At 37.9% G+C, this 22,458-nt stretch overlaps 1 protein-coding gene across 1 annotated transcript in view; it reads right to left on the reverse strand.

Annotated features, from left to right (window-relative positions):
- Positions 1-38: 38 nt before the first annotated feature.
- Positions 39-22,458, reverse strand: part of fbxl18 (F-box and leucine-rich repeat protein 18) — a 32,819-nt gene continuing 10,399 nt past the window's right edge. Inside the window, exons 6-7 of the mRNA XM_052515430.1 lie at positions 16,737-16,955; positions 39-656 (exon numbers count right to left, since the gene is read on the reverse strand). Of these exons, the coding sequence (XP_052371390.1) occupies positions 446-656; positions 16,737-16,955 (430 nt within the window). The 3' untranslated portion in view covers positions 39-445. The remainder of the gene's footprint in view (positions 657-16,736; positions 16,956-22,458) is intronic.

Below are 22,458 nucleotides of genomic sequence, written 5' to 3' on the forward strand. Positions count from 1 at the left end.
CCCTGCTAGAGGCACCTCTCTCTCCCTCCTCTCACACTTCATCGGCTTCGATTAAGGGGGTCTAGTTGTCCTCAGTCTCTATATTAACAGAATAATTGATGCACTTGGGGTCCGGGTGGGACAGCCCCAGGTCCAACCATGTCTATATGGAACAGGTCTAGTTGTCCTCAGTCTCTATATTAACAGAATAATTGATGCACTTGGGGTCCGGGTGGGACAGCCCCAGGTCCAACCATGTCTATATGGAACAGGTCTAGTTGTCCTCAGTCTCTATATTAACAGAATAATTGATGCACTTGGGGTCCGGGTGGGACAGCCCCAGGTCCAACCATGTCTATATGGAACAGGGGTCTAGTTGTCCTCAGTCTCTATACTAAACAGAAGACCGTGAAGACCTCTAGTCTGAGGGGCTGTGATTGGCAAGATGCTTCTTCACTCTCTGGCATCACCATGGTGATGAGGGGCTCTGATTGGCTAGTTGCCTCTTTGCTCTCTGGTGTCCCAATTGTGACGAGGGCGGGGCCTGGGCAACGCGGCTTTGGAAGAGGGTCAGTTGATCGAGCAGTGGGAGGGGCGTGTCTCTGATGACCAATGGAAGGTCTTCATGGAGCAGAGGGTAGATGACCACACTGAGGGCCGGACGCTCCACAGAGAACCTAGAGGAAGGAGAGGGCGTCATTATATAGAACAACCCTCATATAGAACTACCCTCATATAGAACTATCCTCATATAGAACTATCCTCATATAGAACTATCCTCATATAGAACTATCCTCATATAGAACTACCCTCATATAGAACTATCATTATATAGAACTATCCTCATATAGAACTATCATTATATAGAACTACCCTCATATAGAACTATCATTATATAGAACTATCATATATATAGAACTATCCTCATATAGAACTATCTATCATATAGAACTATCCTCATATAGAACTATCATTATATAGAACTATCCTCATATAGAACTATCAGTATATAGAACTATATATAGAACTATCCTTATATAGAAATCCTCTATAGAACTATCCTCATATAGAACTATCATTATATAGAACTATCATCATATAGAACTATCATTATATAGAAACTATCTATCATATATAGAACTATCAGTATATAGAACTATCCTCATATAGAACTATCCTCATATAGAACTATCCTCATATAGAACTATCCTCATATAGAACTATCATTATATAGAACTATCCTCATATAGAATATAGAACTATCCTCATATAGAACTATCCTCATATAGAACTACTATATAGAACTATCCTCATATAGAACTATCCTCATATAGAACTATCATAGAACTATATAGAACTATCAGTATATAGAACTATCATTTATATAGAACTATCCTCATATAGAACTATCCTCATATAGAACTATCCTCATATAGAACTATCCTCATATAGAACTATCCTCATATAGAACTATCCTCATATAGAACTATCCTCATATAGAACTATCCTCATATAGAACTATCCTCATATAGAACTATCATCATATAGAACTATCCTCATATAGAACTATCAGTATATAGAACTATCCTCATATAGAACTATCCTCATATAGAACTATCATTATATAGAACTATCTTATATAGAACTCATATAGAACTATCCTCATATAGAACTATCATTATATAGAACTATCCTCATATAGAACTACTATCTATTATATAGAACTATCATATAGAACTATCCTCATATAGAACTATATCATATAGAACTATCCTTATATAGAACTACCCTCCTCATATAGAACTATCTCATATAGAACTATCCTCATATAGAACTATCCTCATATAGAACTATCCTCATATAGAACTATCCTCATATAGAACTATCCTCATATAGAACTATCCTCATATAGAACTATCCTCATATAGAACTATCATTATATAGAACTATCATTATATAGAACTATCCTCATATAGAACTATCAGTATATAGAACTATCCTCATATAGAACTATCCTCATATAGAACTATCAGTATATAGAACTATCCTCATATAGAACTATCCTCATATAGAACTATCAGTATATAGAACTATCCTCATATAGAACTATCAGTATATAGAACTATCCTCATATAGAACTATCAGTATATAGAACTATCCTCATATAGAACTATCCTCATATAGAACTATCAGTATATAGAACTATCCTCATATAGAACTATCCTCATATAGAACTATCCTCATATAGAACTATCAGTATATAGAACTATCCTCATATAGAACTATCAGTATATAGAACTATCCTCATATAGAACTATCCTCATATAGAACTATCCTCATATAGAACTATCCTCATATAGAACTATCCTCATATAGAACTATCAGTATATAGAACTATCCTCATATAGAACTATCATATAGAACTATCCTCATATAGAACTATCAGTATATAGAACTATCCTCATATAGAACTATCCTCATATAGAACTATCCTCATATAGAACTATCCTCATATAGAACTATCCTCATATAGAACTATCCTCATATAGAACTATCAGTATATAGAACTATCCTATATAGAACTATATAGAACTATCCTCATATAGAACTATCCTCATATAGAACTATCCTCATATAGAACTATCCTCATATAGAACTATCATATAGAACTATCCTCATATAGTATATAGAACTATCCTCATATAGAACTATCAGTATATAGAACTATCCTCATATAGAACTATCCTCATATAGAACTATCCTCATAGAACTATCATATAGAACTATCAGTATATAGAACTATCCTCATATAGAACTATCTATCCTATATAGAACTATCCTCATATAGAACTTATATAGAACTATCCTCATATAGAACTATCCTCATATAGAACTATCCTCATATAGAACTATCCTCATATAGAACTATCCTCATATAGAACTATCCTCATATAGAACTATCCTCATATAGAACTATAGAACTATCCTCATATAGAACTATCCTCATATAGAACTATCCTCATATAGAACTATCCTCATATAGAACTATCCTCATATAGAACTATCAGTATATAGAACTATCCTCATATAGAACTATCAGTATATAGAACTATCCTCATATAGAACTATCCTCATATAGAACTATCCTCATATAGAACTATCCTCATATAGAACTATCCTCATATAGAACTATCCTCATATAGAACTATCCTCATATAGAACTATCCTCATATAGAACTATCCTCATATAGAACTATCATATAGAACTATCCTCATATAGAACTACTATCCTCATATAGAACTATCCTCATATAGAACTATCCTCATATAGAAACTACTCCTCATATAGAACTATCCTCATATAGAACTATCAGTATATAGTATATAGAACTATCCTCATATAGAACTATCCTCATATAGAACTATCCTCATATAGAACTATCCTCATATAGAACTATCAGTATATAGAACTATCCTCATATAGAACTATCCTCATATAGAACTATCCTCATATATAGAACTATCCTCATCTATAGTATATAGAACTATCATCTAATATAGAACTATCCTCATATAGAACTATCCTCATATAGAACTATCCTCATATAGAACTATCCTCATATAGAACTATCTTCATATAGAACTATCAGTATATAGAACTATCCTCATATAGAACTATCAGTATATAGAACTATCCTCATATAGAACTATCCTCATATAGAACTATCCTCATATAGAACTATCCTCATATAGAACTATCCTCATATAGAACTACCCTCATATAGAACTATCCTATATAGAACTATCCTCATATAGAACTATCCTCATATAGAACTATCCTCATATAGAACTATCCTCATATAGAACTATCCTCATATAGAACTATCAGTATATAGAACTATCCTCATATAGAACTATCCTCATATAGAACTATCCTCATATAGAACTATCCTCATATAGAACTATCCTCATATAGAACTATCCTCATATAGAACTATCCTCATATAGAACTATCCTCATATAGAACTATCCTCATATAGAACTATCCTCATATAGAACTATCAGTATATAGAACTATCCTCATATAGAACTATCCTCATATAGAACTACCCTCATATAGAACTATCCTCATATAGAACTATCCTCATATAGAACTATCCTCATATAGAACTATCATATAGAACTATCCTCATATAGAACTATCCTCATATAGAACTATCCTCATATAGAACTATCCTCTATATAGAACTATCCTCATATAGAACTATCCTCATATAGAACTATCCTCATATAGAACTATCAGTATATAGAACTATCAGTATATAGAACTACCCTCATATAGAACTATCCTCATATAGAACTATCCTCATATAGAACTATCCTCATATAGAACTATCAGTATATAGAACTATCCTCATATAGAACTATCCTCATATAGAACTATCATATAGAAACTAGAACTCCTCATATAGAACTATAGAACTATCCTCATATAGAACTATCATATAGAACTCATATAGAACTATCAGTATATAGAACTATCCTCATATAGAACTATAGAACCCTATATAGAACTATCCTCATATAGAACTATCCTCATATAGAACTATCCTCATATAGAACTATCATCATATAGAACTATCATTATATAGAACTAACCTCATATAGAACTATCCTCATATAGAACTATCAGTATATAGAACTATCCTCATATAGAACTATCCTCATATAGAACTATCAGTATATAGAACTATCCTCATATAGAACTATCCTCATATAGAACTATCATTATATAGAACTATCCTCATATAGAACTATCCTCATATAGAACTATCCTCATATAGAACTATCATCATATAGAACTATCCTCATATAGAACTATCCTATATAGAACTCATATAGAACTATCCTCATATAGAACTATCCTCATATAGAACTATCCTCATATAGAACTATCCTTATATAGAACTATCCTCATATAGAACTATCAGTATATAGAACTATCCTCATATAGAACTATCCTCATATAGAACTATCAGTATATAGAACTATCCTCATATAGAACTATCATTATATAGAACTATCCTCATATAGAACTATCCTCATATAGAACTATCCTCATATAGAACTATCAGTATATAGAACTATCCTCATATAGAACTATCAGTATATAGAACTATCCTCATATAGAACTATCCTCATATAGAACTATCCTCATATAGAACTATCCTCATATAGAACTATCAGTATATAGAACTATCCTCATATAGAACTATCAGTATATAGAACTATATAGAACTATATAGAACTATCCTCATATAGAACTATCCTCATATAGAACTATCCTCATATAGAACTACCCTCATATAGAACTATCAGTATATAGAACTACCTCATATAGAACTATCCTCATATAGAACTATCCTTATATAGAACTATCCTCATATAGAACTATCCCTCATATAGAATTATATAGAACCCTCATATAGAACTACTATCCTCATATAGAACTACCCTCATATAGAACTATCCTCATATAGAACTATCCTCATATAGAACTATCCTCATATAGAACTATCAGTATATAGAACTATAGAACCTCATATAGAACTATCAGTACTATCCTATATAGAACTATCCTCATATAGAACTATCCTCATATAGAACTATCCTCATATAGAACTATCCTCATATAGAACTATCATATAGAACTACCCTCATATAGAACTATCATTATATAGAACTATCCTCATATAGAACTATCCTCATATAGAACTAATATTATATAGAACTATCCTCATATAGAACTATCCTCATATAGAACTATCCTCATATAGAACTATCAGTATATAGAACTACCCTCATATAGAACTATCCTTATATAGAACTATCCTCATATAGAACTATCCTCATATAGAACTATCATTATATAGAACTATCCTCATATAGAACTATCCTCATATAGAACTATCCTCATATAGAACTATCCTCATATAGAACTATCAGTATATAGAACTATCCTCATATAGAACTATCCTCATATAGAACTATCCTCATATAGAACTATCCTCATATAGAACTATCCTCATATAGAACTATCCTCATATAGAACTATCATTATATAGAACTCATATAGAACTATCAGTATATAGAACTATCCTCATATAGAACTACCCTCATATAGAACTACCCTCATATAGAACTATCCTCATATAGAACTATCCTCATATAGAACTACCCTCATATAGAACTATCAGTATATAGAACTATCCTCATATAGAACTATCACTATCCTCATATAGAACTATCATTATATAGAACTATCCTCATATAGAACTATCCTCATATAGAACTATCCTCATATAGAACTAATATCATATAGAACTATCCTCATATAGAACTATCCTCATATAGAACTATCCTCATATAGAACTATCCTCATATAGAACTATCCTCATATAGAACTATCCTCATATAGAACTATCCTCATATAGAACTATCCTCATATAGAACTATCATAGAACTATATAGAACTATCCTCATATAGAAACTATAGAACTATCCTATATAGAACTATCCTATATAGAACTACATATAGAACTATCCTCATATAGAACTATCCTCATATAGAATATAGAACTATCCTCATCATATAGAACTATCATAGTATATAGAACTACCCTCATATAGAACTATCCTCATATAGAACTATATAGAACTACCCTCATATATATAGAACTATCAGTATATAGAACTATCCTCATATAGAACTATCCTCATATAGAACTATCCTCATATAGAACTATCCTCATATAGAACTATCCTCATATAGAACTATCAGTATATAGAACTATCCTCATATAGAACTATCCTCATATAGAACTATCCTCATATAGAACTATCCTCATATAGAACTATCCTCATATAGAACTATCAGTATATAGAACTATCAGTATATAGAACTACCCTCATATAGAACTACCCTCATATAGAACTATCCTCATATAGAACTATCCTCATATAGAACTATCCTCATATAGAACTATCCTCATATAGAACTATCCTCATATAGAACTATCAGTATATAGAACTATCCTCATATAGAACTATCCTCATATAGAACTATCCTCATATAGAACTATCCTCATATAGAACTATCATTATATAGAACTATCCTCATATAGAACTATCCTCATATAGAACTATCCTCATATAGAACTATCCTCATATAGAACTATCCTCATATAGAACTATCATTATATAGAACTATCCTCATATAGAACTATCCTCATATAGAACTATCCTCATATAGAACTATCCTCATATAGAACTATCCTCATATAGAACTATCCTCATATAGAACTATATAGAACTACTCATATCCTAGAACATATAGAACTATCCTCATATAGAACTATCCTCATATAGAACTATAGAACCTCATATAGAACTATCCTCATATAGAACTATCCTCATATAGAACTATCCTCATATAGAACTATCCTCATATAGAACTATCCTATAGAACTATCAGTATATAGAACTATCCTCATATAGAACTATCCTCATATAGAACTATCAGTATATAGAACTATCCTCATATAGAACTATCCTCATATAGAACTATCCTCATATAGAACTATCAGTATATAGAACTATCATTATATAGAACTACCCTCATATAGAACTATCCTCATATAGAACTATCCTCATATAGAACTATCCTCATATAGAACTATCCTCATATAGAACTATCAGTATATAGAACTATCCTCATATAGAACTATCCTCATATAGAACTATCATTATATAGAACTATCCTCATATAGAACTATCCTCATATAGAACTATCAGTATATAGAACTACCCTCATATAGAACTATCCTCATATAGAACTATCAGTATATAGAACTATCCTCATATAGAACTATCCTCATATAGAACTATCCTCATATAGAACTACTATCCTCATATAGAACTATCCTCATATAGAACTATCACTATATAGAACTATCCTCATATAGAACTATATAGAACTATCCTCATATAGAACTAGAACTATAGAACTATCCTCATATAGAACTATCCTCATATAGAACTATCCTATATAGAACTATCAGTATATAGAACTATCCTCATATAGAACTATCCTCATATAGAACTATCCTCATATAGAACTATCCTCATATAGAACTATCCTATATAGAACTATCCTCATATAGAACTATCCTCATATAGAACTATCCTCATATAGAACTATCCTCATATAGAACTACCCTCATATAGAACTATCCTCATATAGAACTATCCTCATATAGAACTATCCTATATAGAACTATCCTCATATAGAACTATCCTCATATAGAACTACCCTCATATAGAACTATCAGTATATAGAACTACCCTCATATAGAACTATCCTCATATAGAACTACCCTCATATAGAACTACCCTCATATAGAACTATCCTCATATAGAACTATCCTCATATAGAACTATCCTCATATAGAACTATCCTCATATAGAACATATAGAACTATCCTCATATAGAACTATCATATAGAACTCCTCATATAGAACTATCCTATATAGAACTACCCTCATATAGAACTATCCTCATATAGAACTATCCTCATATAGAACTATCCTCATATAGAACTATCCTCTAGAACTATCCTCATAGAACTATCCTCATATAGAACTATCCTCATATAGAACTATCATAGAACTATCCTCATATAGAACTATCCTATAGAACTATCCTCATATAGAACTATCTCATATAGAACTATCTCATATAGAACTATCCTCATATAGAACTATCCATATAGAACTATATAGAACTATCAGTATATAGAACTATCCTCATATAGAACTATCCTCATATAGAACTATCCTCATATAGAACTATCCTCTATAGAGAACTATCATATAGAACTATCCTCATATAGAACTATCCTCATATAGAACTATCCTCATATAGAACTAGAACTATCCTCATATAGAATAGAACTATCAGTATATAGAACTATCCTCATATAGAACTATCCTCATATAGAACTATCCTTATATAGAACTATCTATATAGAACTATCCTCATATAGAACTATCCTCATATAGAACTATCCTCATATAGAACTATCCTCATATAGAACTATCTCATATAGAACTATCCTCATATAGAACTATCAGTATATAGAACTATCCTTATATAGAACTACCCTCATATAGAACTATCCTCATATAGAACTACCTCTATATAGAACTATCCTTATATAGAACTATCAGTATATAGAACTATCCTCATATAGAACTCATATAGAACTATCCTCATATAGAACTATCCTCATATAGAACTATCCTCATATAGAACTATCAGTATATAGAACTATCATTATATAGAACTATCCTCATATAGAACTATCCTCATATAGAACTATCCTCATATAGAACTATCCTCATATAGAACTATCAGTATATAGAACTATCCTCATATAGAACTATCAGTATATAGAACTATCCTCATATAGAACTATCATTATATAGAACTATCCTCATATAGAACTATCCTCATATAGAACTATCCTCATATAGAACTATCATTATATAGAACTATCCTCATATAGAACTATCCTCATATAGAACTATCCTCATATAGAACTATCCTATATAGAACTATCCTCATATAGAACTATCAGCATATAGAACTATCCTCATATAGAACTATCAGTATATAGAACTATCCTCATATAGAACTATCATCATATAGAACTATCATTATATAGAACTATCCTCATATAGAACTATCCTCATATAGAACTATCCTCATATAGAACTATCCTCATATAGAACTATCAGTATATAGAACTACCCTCATATAGAACTATCAGTATATAGAACTATCCTCATATAGAACTATCCTCATATAGAACTATCCTCATATAGAACTATCCTCATATAGAACTATCCTCATATAGAACTATCATTATATAGAACTATCAGTATATAGAACTATCCTCATATAGAACTATCCTCATATAGAACTATCCTCATATAGAACTATCATCATATAGAACTATCCTCATATAGAACTATCCTCATATAGAACTATCATTATATAGAACTATCCTCATATAGAACTATCCTCATATAGAACTATCCTCATATAGAACTATCCTCATATAGAACTATCCTCATATAGAACTATAGAACTATCCTCATATAGAACTATCCTCATATAGAACTATCCTCATATAGAACTATCAGTATATAGAACTATCCTCATATAGAACTATAGAACTATCCTCATATAGAACTATCCTCATATAGAACTATCCTCATATAGAACTATCAGTATATAGAACTATCCTCATATAGAACTATCCTCATATAGAACTATCCTTATATAGAACTATCCTCATATAGAACTATCCTCATATAGAACTATCCTCATATAGAACTATCCTCATATAGAACTATCCTCATATAGAACTATCCTCATATAGAACTATCCTCATATAGAACTATCCTCATATAGAACTATCCTCATATAGAACTATCCTCATATAGAACTATCCTCATATAGAACTATCAGTATATAGAACTATCCTCATATAGAACTATCCTCATATAGAACTATCCTCATATAGAACTATCCTCATATAGAACTATCATCATATAGAACTATCCTCATATAGAACTATCAGTATATAGAACTCATATAGAACTATCCTCATATAGAACTATCCTCATATAGAACTATCCTCATATAGAACTATCCTCATATAGAACTATCCTCATATAGAACTATATAGAACCTCATATAGAACTATCAGTATATAGAACTATCCTCATATAGAACTATCCTCATATAGAACTATAGAACTATCCTCATATAGAACTATCCTCATATAGAACTATCCTCATATAGAACTACATATAGAACTATCCTCATATAGAACTATCCTAGAACTATATAGAACTATCCTCATATAGAACTATCCTCATAGAACTATCCTCATATAGAACTATCCTCATATAGAACTATCCTCATATAGAACTATCCTCATATAGAACTATCCTCATATAGAACTATCCTCATATAGAACTATCCTCATATAGAACTAGTATATAGAACCTCATATAGAACTATCCTCATATAGAACTATCCTCATATAGAACTATCCTCATATAGAACTATCCTCATATAGAACTATCCTCCTAGAACTATCCTATAGAACTATCAGTATATAGAACTATCAGTATAGAACTATCCTCATATAGAACTATCCTCATATAGAACTATATAGAACTATCTCATATAGAACTATCCTCATAGAACTATCCTCCCTCATATAGAACTATCCTCATATAGAACTATATAGAACTATCCTCATATAGAACTATCCTCATATAGAACTATCCTCATATAGAACTATCCTCATATAGAACTATCCTCATATAGAACTATCCTCATATAGAACTATCCTCATATAGAACTATCCTCATATAGAACTATCCTCATATAGAACTATCCTCATATAGAACTATCCTCATATAGAACTATCCTCATATAGAACTATCAGTATATAGAACTATCCTCATATAGAACTATCCTCATATAGAACTATCCTCATATAGAACTATCCTCATATAGAACTATCCTCATATAGAACTATCCTCATATAGAACTATCCTCATATAGAACTATCCTCATATAGAACTATCCTCATATAGAACTACCCTCATATAGAACTATCCTCATATAGAACTATCAGTATATAGAACTATCCTCATATAGAACTATCCTCATATAGAACTATCCTCATATAGAACTATCAGTATATAGAACTATCCTCATATAGAACTATCCTCATATAGAACTATCCTCATATAGAACTATCCTCATATAGAACTATCCTATATAGAAACTATAGAACTATCATATAGAACTATCCTCATATAGAACTATCCTCATATAGAACTATCCTCATATAGAACTATCATATAGAACTATCCTCATATAGAACTATCCTCATATAGAACTATCCTCATATAGAACTATCCTTATATAGAACTATCATTATATAGAACTATCATTATATAGAACTATCCTCATATAGAACTATCATTATATAGAACTATCCTCATATAGAACTATCCTCATATAGAACTATCCTCATATAGAACTATCCTCATATAGAACTACCCTCATATAGAACTATCCTCATATAGAACTACCCTCATATAGAACTATCATTATATAGAACTATCATCATATAGAACTATCCTCATATAGAACTACCCTCATATAGAACTATCATATAGAACTATCATTATATAGAACTATCATTATATATAACTATCATTATATATAACTATCATTATATAGAACTAATATTATATAGAACTATCATTATATAGAACTATCATTATATAGAACTATATAGAACTATGCTTTTCTGTTGATAGAACTATTCCGAACAGATATAGAACTCCCACCAGTCAGATAGAGACAGACTCACCAGTCATATAGAGACAGACTCACCAGTCAGACAGAGAGACAGACTCACCAGTCAGAACAGAGAGACAGACTACCAGTCAGACAGAGAGACAGACTCACCAGTCAGACAGAACTCACCTATCATTATATAGTCAGACAGAGAGACAGACTCACCAGTCAGACAGAGAGACAGACTCACCAGTCAGACAGAGAGACAGACTCACCAGTCAACTACAGAGAGACAGACTCACTCGGTCAGACAGACTCACCATATAGTCAGACAGAGAGACAGACTCACCAGTCAGACAGAGAGACAGACTCACCAGTCAGACAGAGAGACAGACTCACCAGTCAGACAGAGAGACAGACTCACCAGTCAGACAGAGAACAGACTCACCAGTCAGACAGACTCACCGGTAGACAGACTCACCAGTCAGACAGAGAGACAGACTCACCAGTCAGACAGAGAGACAGACTCACCAGTCAGACAGAGACAGACTCACCAGTCAGACAGAGACAGACTCACCAGTCAGACAGAGAGACAGACTCACCAGTCAGACAGAGAGACAGACTCACCAGTCAGACAGAGAGACAGACTCACCAGTCAGACAGAGAGACAGACTCACCGGTCAGACAGAGAGACAGACTCACCAGTCAGACAGAGAGACAGACTCACCAGTCAGACAGAGAGACAGACTCACCAGTCAGACAGAGAGACAGACTCACCAGTCAGACAGAGAGACAGACTCACCAGTCAGACAGAGAGACAGACTCACCAGTCAGACAGAGAGACAGACTCACCAGTCAGACAGAGAGACAGACTCACCAGTCAGACAGAGAGACAGACTCACCGGTCAGACAGAGAGACAGACTCACCGGTCAGACAGAGAGACAGACTCACCGGTCAGACAGAGAGACAGACTCACCAGTCAGACAGAGAGACAGACTCACCAGTCAGACAGAGAGACAGACTCACCGGTCAGACAGAGAGACAGACTCACCGGTCAGACAGAGAGACAGACTCACCAGTCAGACAGAGAGACAGACTCACCAGTCAGACAGAGAGACAGACTCACCCGTCAGACAGAGAGACCGGTCAGACAGAGAGACAGACTCACCAGTCAGACAGAGAGACAGACTCACCAGTCAGACAGAGATACAGACTCACCAGTCAGACAGAGAGACAGACTCACCAGTCAGACAGAGAGACAGACTCACCAGTCAGACAGAGAGACAGACTCACCAGTCAGACAGAGAGACAGACTCACCAGTCAGACAGAGAGACAGACTCACCAGTCAGACAGAGAGACAGACTCACCGGTCAGACAGAGAGACAGACTCACCAGTCAGACAGAGAGACAGACTCACCAGTCAGACAGAGAGACAGACTCACCCGTCAGACAGAGAGACCGGTCAGACAGAGAGACAGACTCACCAGTCAGACAGAGAGACAGACTCACCAGTCAGACAGAGATACAGACTCACCAGTCAGACAGAGAGACAGACTCACCAGTCAGACAGAGAGACAGACTCACCAGTCAGACAGAGAGACAGACTCACCAGTCAGACAGAGAGACAGACTCACCAGTCAGACAGAGAGACAGACTCACCAGTCAGACAGAGAGACAGACTCACCAGTCAGACAGAGAGACAGACTCACCGGTCAGACAGACTCACCGGTCAGACAGAGAGACAGACTCACCAGTCAGACAGAGAGACAGACTCACCAGTCAGACAGAGAGACAGACTCACCAGTCAGACAGAGAGACAGACTCACCCGTCAGACAGAGAGACAGACTCCCCACCAGTCAGACAGAGAGACAGACTCCCCACCAGTCAGACAGAGAGACAGACTCCCCACCCGTCAGACAGAGAGACAGACTCCCCACCAGTCAGACAGAGAGACAGACTCCCCACCCGTCAGACAGAGAGACAGACTCACCAGTCAGACAGAGAGACAGACAGACTCACCAGTCAGACAGAGAGACAGACACCCCACCAGTCAGACAGAGAGACAGACTCCCCACCAGTCAGACAGAGAGACAGACTCCCCACCAGTCAGACAGAGAGACAGACTCCCCACCAGTCAGACAGAGAGACAGACTCCCCACCAGTCAGACAGAGAGACAGACTCCCCACCAGTCAGACAGAGAGACAGACTCCCCACCAGTCAGACAGAGAGACAGACTCACCCGTCAGACAGAGAGACAGACTCACCCGTCAGACAGAGAGACAGACTCACCCGTCAGACAGAGAGACAGACTCACCGGTCAGACAGAGAGACAGACTCACCAGTCAGACAGAGACCGGTCAGACAGAGAGACAGACTCACCAGTCAGACAGAGAGACAGACTCACCAGTCAGACAGAGAGACAGACTCACCAGTCAGACAGAGAGACAGACTCACCAGTCAGACAGAGAGACAGACTCACCAGTCAGACAGAGAGACAGACTCACCAGTCAGACAGAGAGACAGACTCACCAGTCAGACAGAGAGACAGACTCACCAGTCAGACAGAGAGACAGACTCACCAGTCAGACAGAGAGACAGACTCACCAGTCAGACAGAGAGACAGACTCACCAGTCAGACAGAGAGACAGACTCACCAGTCAGACAGAGAGACAGACTCACCAGTCAGACAGAGAGACAGACTCACCAGTCAGACAGAGAGACAGACTCACCAGTCAGACAGAGAGACAGACTCACCGGTCAGACAGACTCACCGGTCAGACAGAGAGACAGACTCACCGGTCAGACAGACTCACCGGTCAGACAGACTCACCGGTCAGACAGAGAGACAGACTCACCGGTCAGACAGAGAGACAGACTCACCGGTCAGACAGAGAGACAGACTCACCAGTCAGACAGAGAGACAGACTCACCAGTCAGACAGACAGACAGACTCACCAGTCAGACAGAGAGACAGACTCACCAGTCAGACAGAGAGACAGACTCACCAGTCAGACAGAGAGACAGACTCACCAGTCAGACAGAGAGACAGACTCACCAGTCAGACAGACTCACCGGTCAGACAGAGAGACAGACTCACCGGTCAGACAGAGAGACAGACTCACCAGTCAGACAGAGAGACAGACTCACCAGTCAGACAGAGACAGACTCACCAGTCAGACAGAGAGACAGACTCACCAGTCAGACAGAGAGACAGACTCACCCGTCAGACAGAGAGACAGACTCACCAGTCAGACAGAGAGACAGACTCACCAGTCAGACAGAGAGACAGACTCACCAGTCAGACAGAGAGACAGACTCACCAGTCAGACAGAGAGACAGACTCACCAGTCAGACAGAGAGACAGACTCACCAGTCAGACAGAGAGACAGACTCACCAGTCAGACAGAGAGACAGACTCACCAGTCAGACAGAGACAGACTCACCAGTCAGACAGAGAGACAGACTCACCAGTCAGACAGAGAGACAGACTCACCAGTCAGACAGAGAGACAGACTCACCCGTCAGACAGAGAGACAGACTCACCCGTCAGACAGAGAGACAGACTCACCCGTCAGACAGAGAGACAGACTCACCAGTCAGACAGAGAGACAGACTCACCAGTCAGACAGAGAGACAGACTCACCAGTCAGACAGAGAGACAGACTCACCAGTCAGACAGAGAGACAGACTCACCAGTCAGACAGAGAGACAGACTCACCAGTCAGACAGAGAGACAGACTCACCAGTCAGACAGAGAGACAGACTCACCCGTCAGACAGAGAGACAGACTCACCCGTCAGACAGAGAGACAGACTCACCCGTCAGACAGAGAGACAGACTCACCGGTCAAACAGACTCACCAGTCAGACAGAGAGACAGACTCACCGGTCAGACAGAGAGACAGACTCCCCAGTCAGACAGAGAGACAGACTCACCGGTCAGACAGAGAGACAGACTCACCAGTCAGACAGAGAGACAGACTCACCAGTCAGACAGAGAGACAGACTCACCAGTCAGACAGAGAGACAGACTCACCAGTCAGACAGACTCACCAGTCAGACAGAGAGACAGACTCACCAGTCAGACAGAGAGACAGACTCACCAGTCAGACAGAGAGACAGACTCACCGGTCAGACAGAGAGACAGACTCACCGGTCAGACAGAGAGACAGACTCACCGGTCAGACAGAGAGACAGACTCACCGGTCAGACAGAGAGACAGACTCACCAGTCAGACAGAGAGACAGACTCACCAGTCAGACAGAGAGACAGACTCACCGGTCAGACAGAGAGACAGACTCACCGGTCTAGCAGTGTTTTCTGTAGCGTCCGACACGCCACCAGAGTTCCGCCCAAGAACATGTGACACACCATGACGTCACGGCAACACTCCATGAAGGTAACCACGGCAGCGGGGTGGAAGGTTCCGTTCCGCGAGATGAGACAGAGGCGGCGGAGACGAGAACAGCATGACAACGCCTCCCAGAATGCACCGTTACACACCAGGTAGGGCTGCTCCAACCTACCCACACACACATGATATACAGAACCAGTCAACAGTTTGAACACACCTCCTCATTCCAGGGTTTTTCTTTATTTTTACTATTTTCTACATTGTAGAATAATTGTGAAGACATCAAAACTATGAAATAACACATATGGAATCATGTTGGAACCAAACAAGTTTTAAACAAATCAAAAATATATTTTATATTTGAGATTCTTCAAAGTAGCCACCCTGTGTCTTGATAACTTTGCACACTCTTGGCATTCTCTCAACCAGCTTCATGAGGTAGTCACCTGGAATGCATTTCAGCATTTCAGTTAACAGGTTTGCCTTATTAAAAGTTCATGTGGAATTTATTTCCTTCTTAATGCGTTTGAGCCAATCAGTTGTTTTGTGACAAGGTAGGGTTGGTAAAACAGAAGAAGTCCATATTAATGGCAAGAACAGCTCAAATAAGCAAAGAGAAACGACAGTCCATCATTACTTTAAGACATGAAGGTCAGTCAATCCAGAACATTTCAAGAACTTTAAAAGTTTCTTTCAGTCGCAAAAACCATCAAGCACTATGATGAAACTGTCTCTCATGAGGACCGCCACAGGAAAGGAAGACCCAGAGTTACCTCTGCTGCAGAGGATAAGTTCATTAGAGCTTCAGAAATTGCCAAAATAAATACTTCAGAGTTGAACTAACATATTTTTATTTATTCATTTTTCTCTTGAAATCAATTGGTAGTTACAGTCTTGTCTCATCGCTGCAACTCCCGTGCGGACTCGGGAGAGGCGAAGGTCGAGAGCCGTGCATCCCCACGAACCACAACTCAATCAAGCCGCACTGCTTCTTGACACAATGCTTAACCCGGAAGCCAGCCGCACCAATGTCCCGGAGGAAACACCGTACGCCTGGCGACCGTGTCAGCGTGTATGTGCCCGGCCCGCCACAGGAGTCGCTAGTACGCGATGGAACAACGACATCCCTGCCGGCCAAACCCTCCCCTAACCCGGACGACGCTGGGCCAAACCCTCCCCTAACCCGGACGACGCTGGGCCAAACCCTCCCCCAACCCGGACGACGCTGGGCCAAACCCTCCTCTAACCCGGACAAATCTGGGCCAAACCCTCCTCTAACCCGGACGACGCTGGGCCAAACCCTCCCCCAACCCGGATGACGCTGGGCCAAACCCTCCCCTAACCCGGACAACGCTGGGCCAAACCCTCCTCCAACCCGGACGACGCTGGGCCAAACCCTCCCCCAACCCGGACGACGCTGGGCGAAACCCTCCCCTAACCCGGACGACGCTGGGCCAAACCCTCCCCTAACCCAGACGACGCTGGGCCAAACCCTCCCCTAACCCGGACGACGCTGGGCCAAACCCTCCCCCAACCCGGACGACGCTGGGCCAAACCCTCCTCCAACCCGGACGACGCTGGGCCAAACCCTCCCCTAACCCGGACGACGCTGGGCCAAACCCTCCCCTAACCCGGACGACGCTGGGCCAAACCCTCCCCTAACCCGGACGACGCTGGGCCAAACCCTCCCTAACCCGGACGACGCTGGGCCAAACCCTCCCCTAACCCGGACGACGCTGGGCCAAACCCTCCCCTAACCCGGACGACGCTGGGCCAAACCCTCCCCAACCCGGACGACGCTGGGCCAAACCCTCCCCTAACCCGGACGACGCTGGGCCAAACCCTCCCCTAACCCGGACGACGCTGGGCCAAACCCTCCCCTAACCCGGACGACGCTGGGCCAAACCCTCCCCTAACCCGGACGACGCTGGGCCAAACCCTCCCTAACCCGGACGACGCTGGGCCAAACCCCCCCTAACCCGGACGACGCTGGGCCAAACCCTCCCCTAACCCGGACGACGCTGGGCCAAACCCTCCCCTAACCCGGACGACGCTGGGCCAAACCCTCCCCTAACCCGGACGACGCTGGGCCAAACCCTCCCCTAACCCGGACGACGCTGGGCCAAACCCTCCCCCAACCCGGACGACGCTGGGCCAAACCCTCCCCCAACCCGGACGACGCTGGGCCAATTGTGTGCTGCCCCATGGGTCTCCCGGTCGGGGCCGGCTGCAACACAGCCTGGAATCGAACCAGGAACTCTAATGACACAGCTAGCACTGAGATGCCTTAGACCAGATGCCTTAGACCCCTGAGCCACTCGGGAGGCCTCACATCTCAACATCAACTGTTCAGAGGAGACTGTGTGAATCAGGCCTTCTGACACTCCTGTATCTGGGGAGTTCCTCCCATTCTTCTCTGCAGATCCTCTCCAGCTCTGTCAGCTTGGAATAGAGCAGTTTGTGTATATATAATAGTATATATTGTGTATAATGTGAGCAGAGCTGTTTGTGTATATATAATAGTATATATTGTGTATAATGTGAGCAGAGCAGTTTGTGTATATATAATAGTATATATTGTGTATAATGTGTGTTAATGTGTATATATAATAGTATATATTGTGTATAATGTGAGCAGAGCAGTTTGTGTATATATAATAGTATATATTGTGTATAATGTGAGCAGAGCAGTTTGTGTATATATAATAGTATATATTGTGTATAATGTGTGTTAATGTGTATATATAATAGTATATATTGTGTATAATGTGAGCAGAGCAGTTTGTGTATATATAATAGTATATATTGTGTATAATGTGAGCAGAGCAGTTTGTGTATATATAATAGTATATATTGTGTATAATGTGTGTTAATGTGTATATATAATAGTATATATTGTGTATAATGTGAGCAGAGCAGTTTGTGTATATATAATAGTATATATTGTGTATAATGTGAGCAGAGCAGTTTGTGTATATATAATAGTATATATTGTGTATAATGTGTGTTAATGTGTATATATAATAGTATATATTGTGTATAATGTGAGCAGAGCAGTTTGTGTATATATAATAGTATACATTGTGTATAATGTGAGCAGAGCAGTTTGTGTATATATAATAGTATATATTGTGTATAATGCGTGTTAATGTGTATATATAATAGTATATATTGTGTATAATGTGAGCAGAGCAGTTTGTGTATATATAATAGTATATATTGTGTATAATGTGAGCAGAGCAGTTTGTGTATATATAATAGTATATATTGTGTATAATGTGTGTTAATGTGTATATATAATAGTATATATTGTGTATAATGTGAGCAGAGCAGTTTGTGTATATATAATGTATACAGTGTGTATATATAATGTATATAATGTGTATATATAATGTATATAATGTGTATTATCTATATAATGTTTACAATGTGTAAAATGTATATAATCCATATAATGTTTATAATGTATAGAATGTTTACAATGTATATAATGTGTATGTGTATAATGTTTACAATGTGTATAATGTATAAAGTATATATATAATGTGTATAATGTATATAAATGTGTATAACATATATACATGTGTATAATGTATTTAAATGTGTATATAATGTGTATAAAGTATATGTATAATGTATATATAATGTGTATGATGTATATAATGCATGTATATATAAAGTATTTAATGTACTGTATTTAATGTACTGTTCAAAAGTTTAGGGTCACTTAGCCCTTAGTCCTTTACAACATTAACAATGTCTACACTGTATTTCTGATCAATTTGATGTTATTTTTAATGGACAAAAAAAAGGTGCTTTTCTGTAGCTGCCAGTTGAGGACTTGTGAGGCGTCGGTTTCTCAAACGAGACACTCTAATGTACTTGTCCTCTTGCTCAGTTGTGCACCGGGGCCTCCCACTCCTCTTTAATGTGTATCATGTGTACAGCAATTTGTGGCTAATTAAGAACAGAAAGGCCTGTTGATATATAATGTATATAATAGTATATATAATGTACATAATAGTATATATAATGTATATAATGTGTATAGCAATTTGTGGCTAATTAAGGACAGAAAGGCCTGTTGATATATAATGTACATAATAGTATATATAATGTACATAATAGTATATATAATGTACATAATAGTATATATAATTGTCACGCCTTGGTCTTAGTGTTTTGTGTTTTCGTTATTTATTTGGTTCAGGCCAGGGTGTGACATGGGTTTGTTTTGTTGTGTTTCGTATTGGGGTTTTAGTAGGATTGTGGTTGATTAGGGGTGAGTTTTAGTAGGCATGGGGATTGTGGTTGATTAGGGGTGAGTTTTAGTAGGCATGGGGATTGTGGTTGATTAGGGGTGAGTTTTAGTATGCATGGGGATTGTGGTTGATTAGGGGTGAGTTTTAGTAGGCATGGGGATTGTGGTTGATTAGGGGTGAGTTTTAGTAGGCATGGGGATTGTGGTTGATTAGGGGTGAGTTTTAGTATGCATGGGGATTGTGGTTGATTAGGGGTGAGTTTTAGTATGCATGGGGATTGTGGTTGATTAGGGGTGAGTTTTAGTAGGCATGGGGATTGTGGTTGATTAGGGGTGAGTTTTAGTATGCATGGGGATTGTGGTTGATTAGGGGTGAGTTTTAGTATGCATGGGGATTGTGGTTGATTAGGGGTGAGTTTTAGTATGCATGGGGATTGTGGTTGATTAGGGGTGAGTTTTAGTAGGCATGGGGATTGTGGTTGATTAGGGGTGAGTTTTAGCATGGGGATTGTGGTTGATTAGTTTTAGTATGCATGCATGGGGGGATTGTGGTTGATTAGGGGTGAGTTTTAGTATGCATGGGGATTGTGGTTGATTAGGGGTGAGTTTTAGTATGCATGGGGATTGTGGTTGATTAGGGGTGAGTTTTAGTAGGCATGGGGATTGTGGTTGATTAGGGGTGAGTTTTAGTAGGCATGGGGATTGTGGTTGATTAGGGGTGAGTTTTAGTATGCATGGGGATTGTGGTTGATTAGGGGTGAGTTTTAGTATGCATGGGGATTGTGGTTGATTAGGGGTGAGTTTTAGTAGGCATGGGGATTGTGGTTGATTAGGGGTGAGTTTTAGTATGCATGGGGATTGTGGTTGATTAGGGGTGTTGTATGGGCTGGGCTGCCTGAGGCGGTTCTCAATCAGAGTCAGGTGATTCTCGTTGTCTCTGATTGGGAACCGTATTTAGGTAGCCTGGGTTTCACTGTGTGTTTTCATGGGTGATTGTTCCTGTCTCTGTGTAGTTGTTCACCAGACAGGCTGTAATTAGGTTTCACGTTTCGTTTTGTTGTTTTGTATATATTATAGTTATTTCATGTATCATATCATTTCCATTAAAGAACATGAGTAACCACCAGGCCGCATTTTGGTCAGACTCTCTTTCAACAGACGAACGCCGTTACAATAATGTACATAATATAACATAATAGTATGTATATAATATATATATATAATGTACATAATAGTATATATATATAATGTACATAATAGTATATATATAATGTACATAATAGTATATATATAATGTACATAATAGTATATATATATAATGTACATAATAGTATATATATATATATATATATATAATGTACATAATAGTATATATATATATATATAATGTACATAATAGTATATATATAT

Source organism: Oncorhynchus keta, unplaced genomic scaffold (assembly GCF_023373465.1).
Source record: "Oncorhynchus keta strain PuntledgeMale-10-30-2019 unplaced genomic scaffold, Oket_V2 Un_scaffold_2576_pilon_pilon, whole genome shotgun sequence".
Taxonomy (NCBI): Eukaryota; Metazoa; Chordata; class Actinopteri; order Salmoniformes; family Salmonidae; genus Oncorhynchus; species Oncorhynchus keta.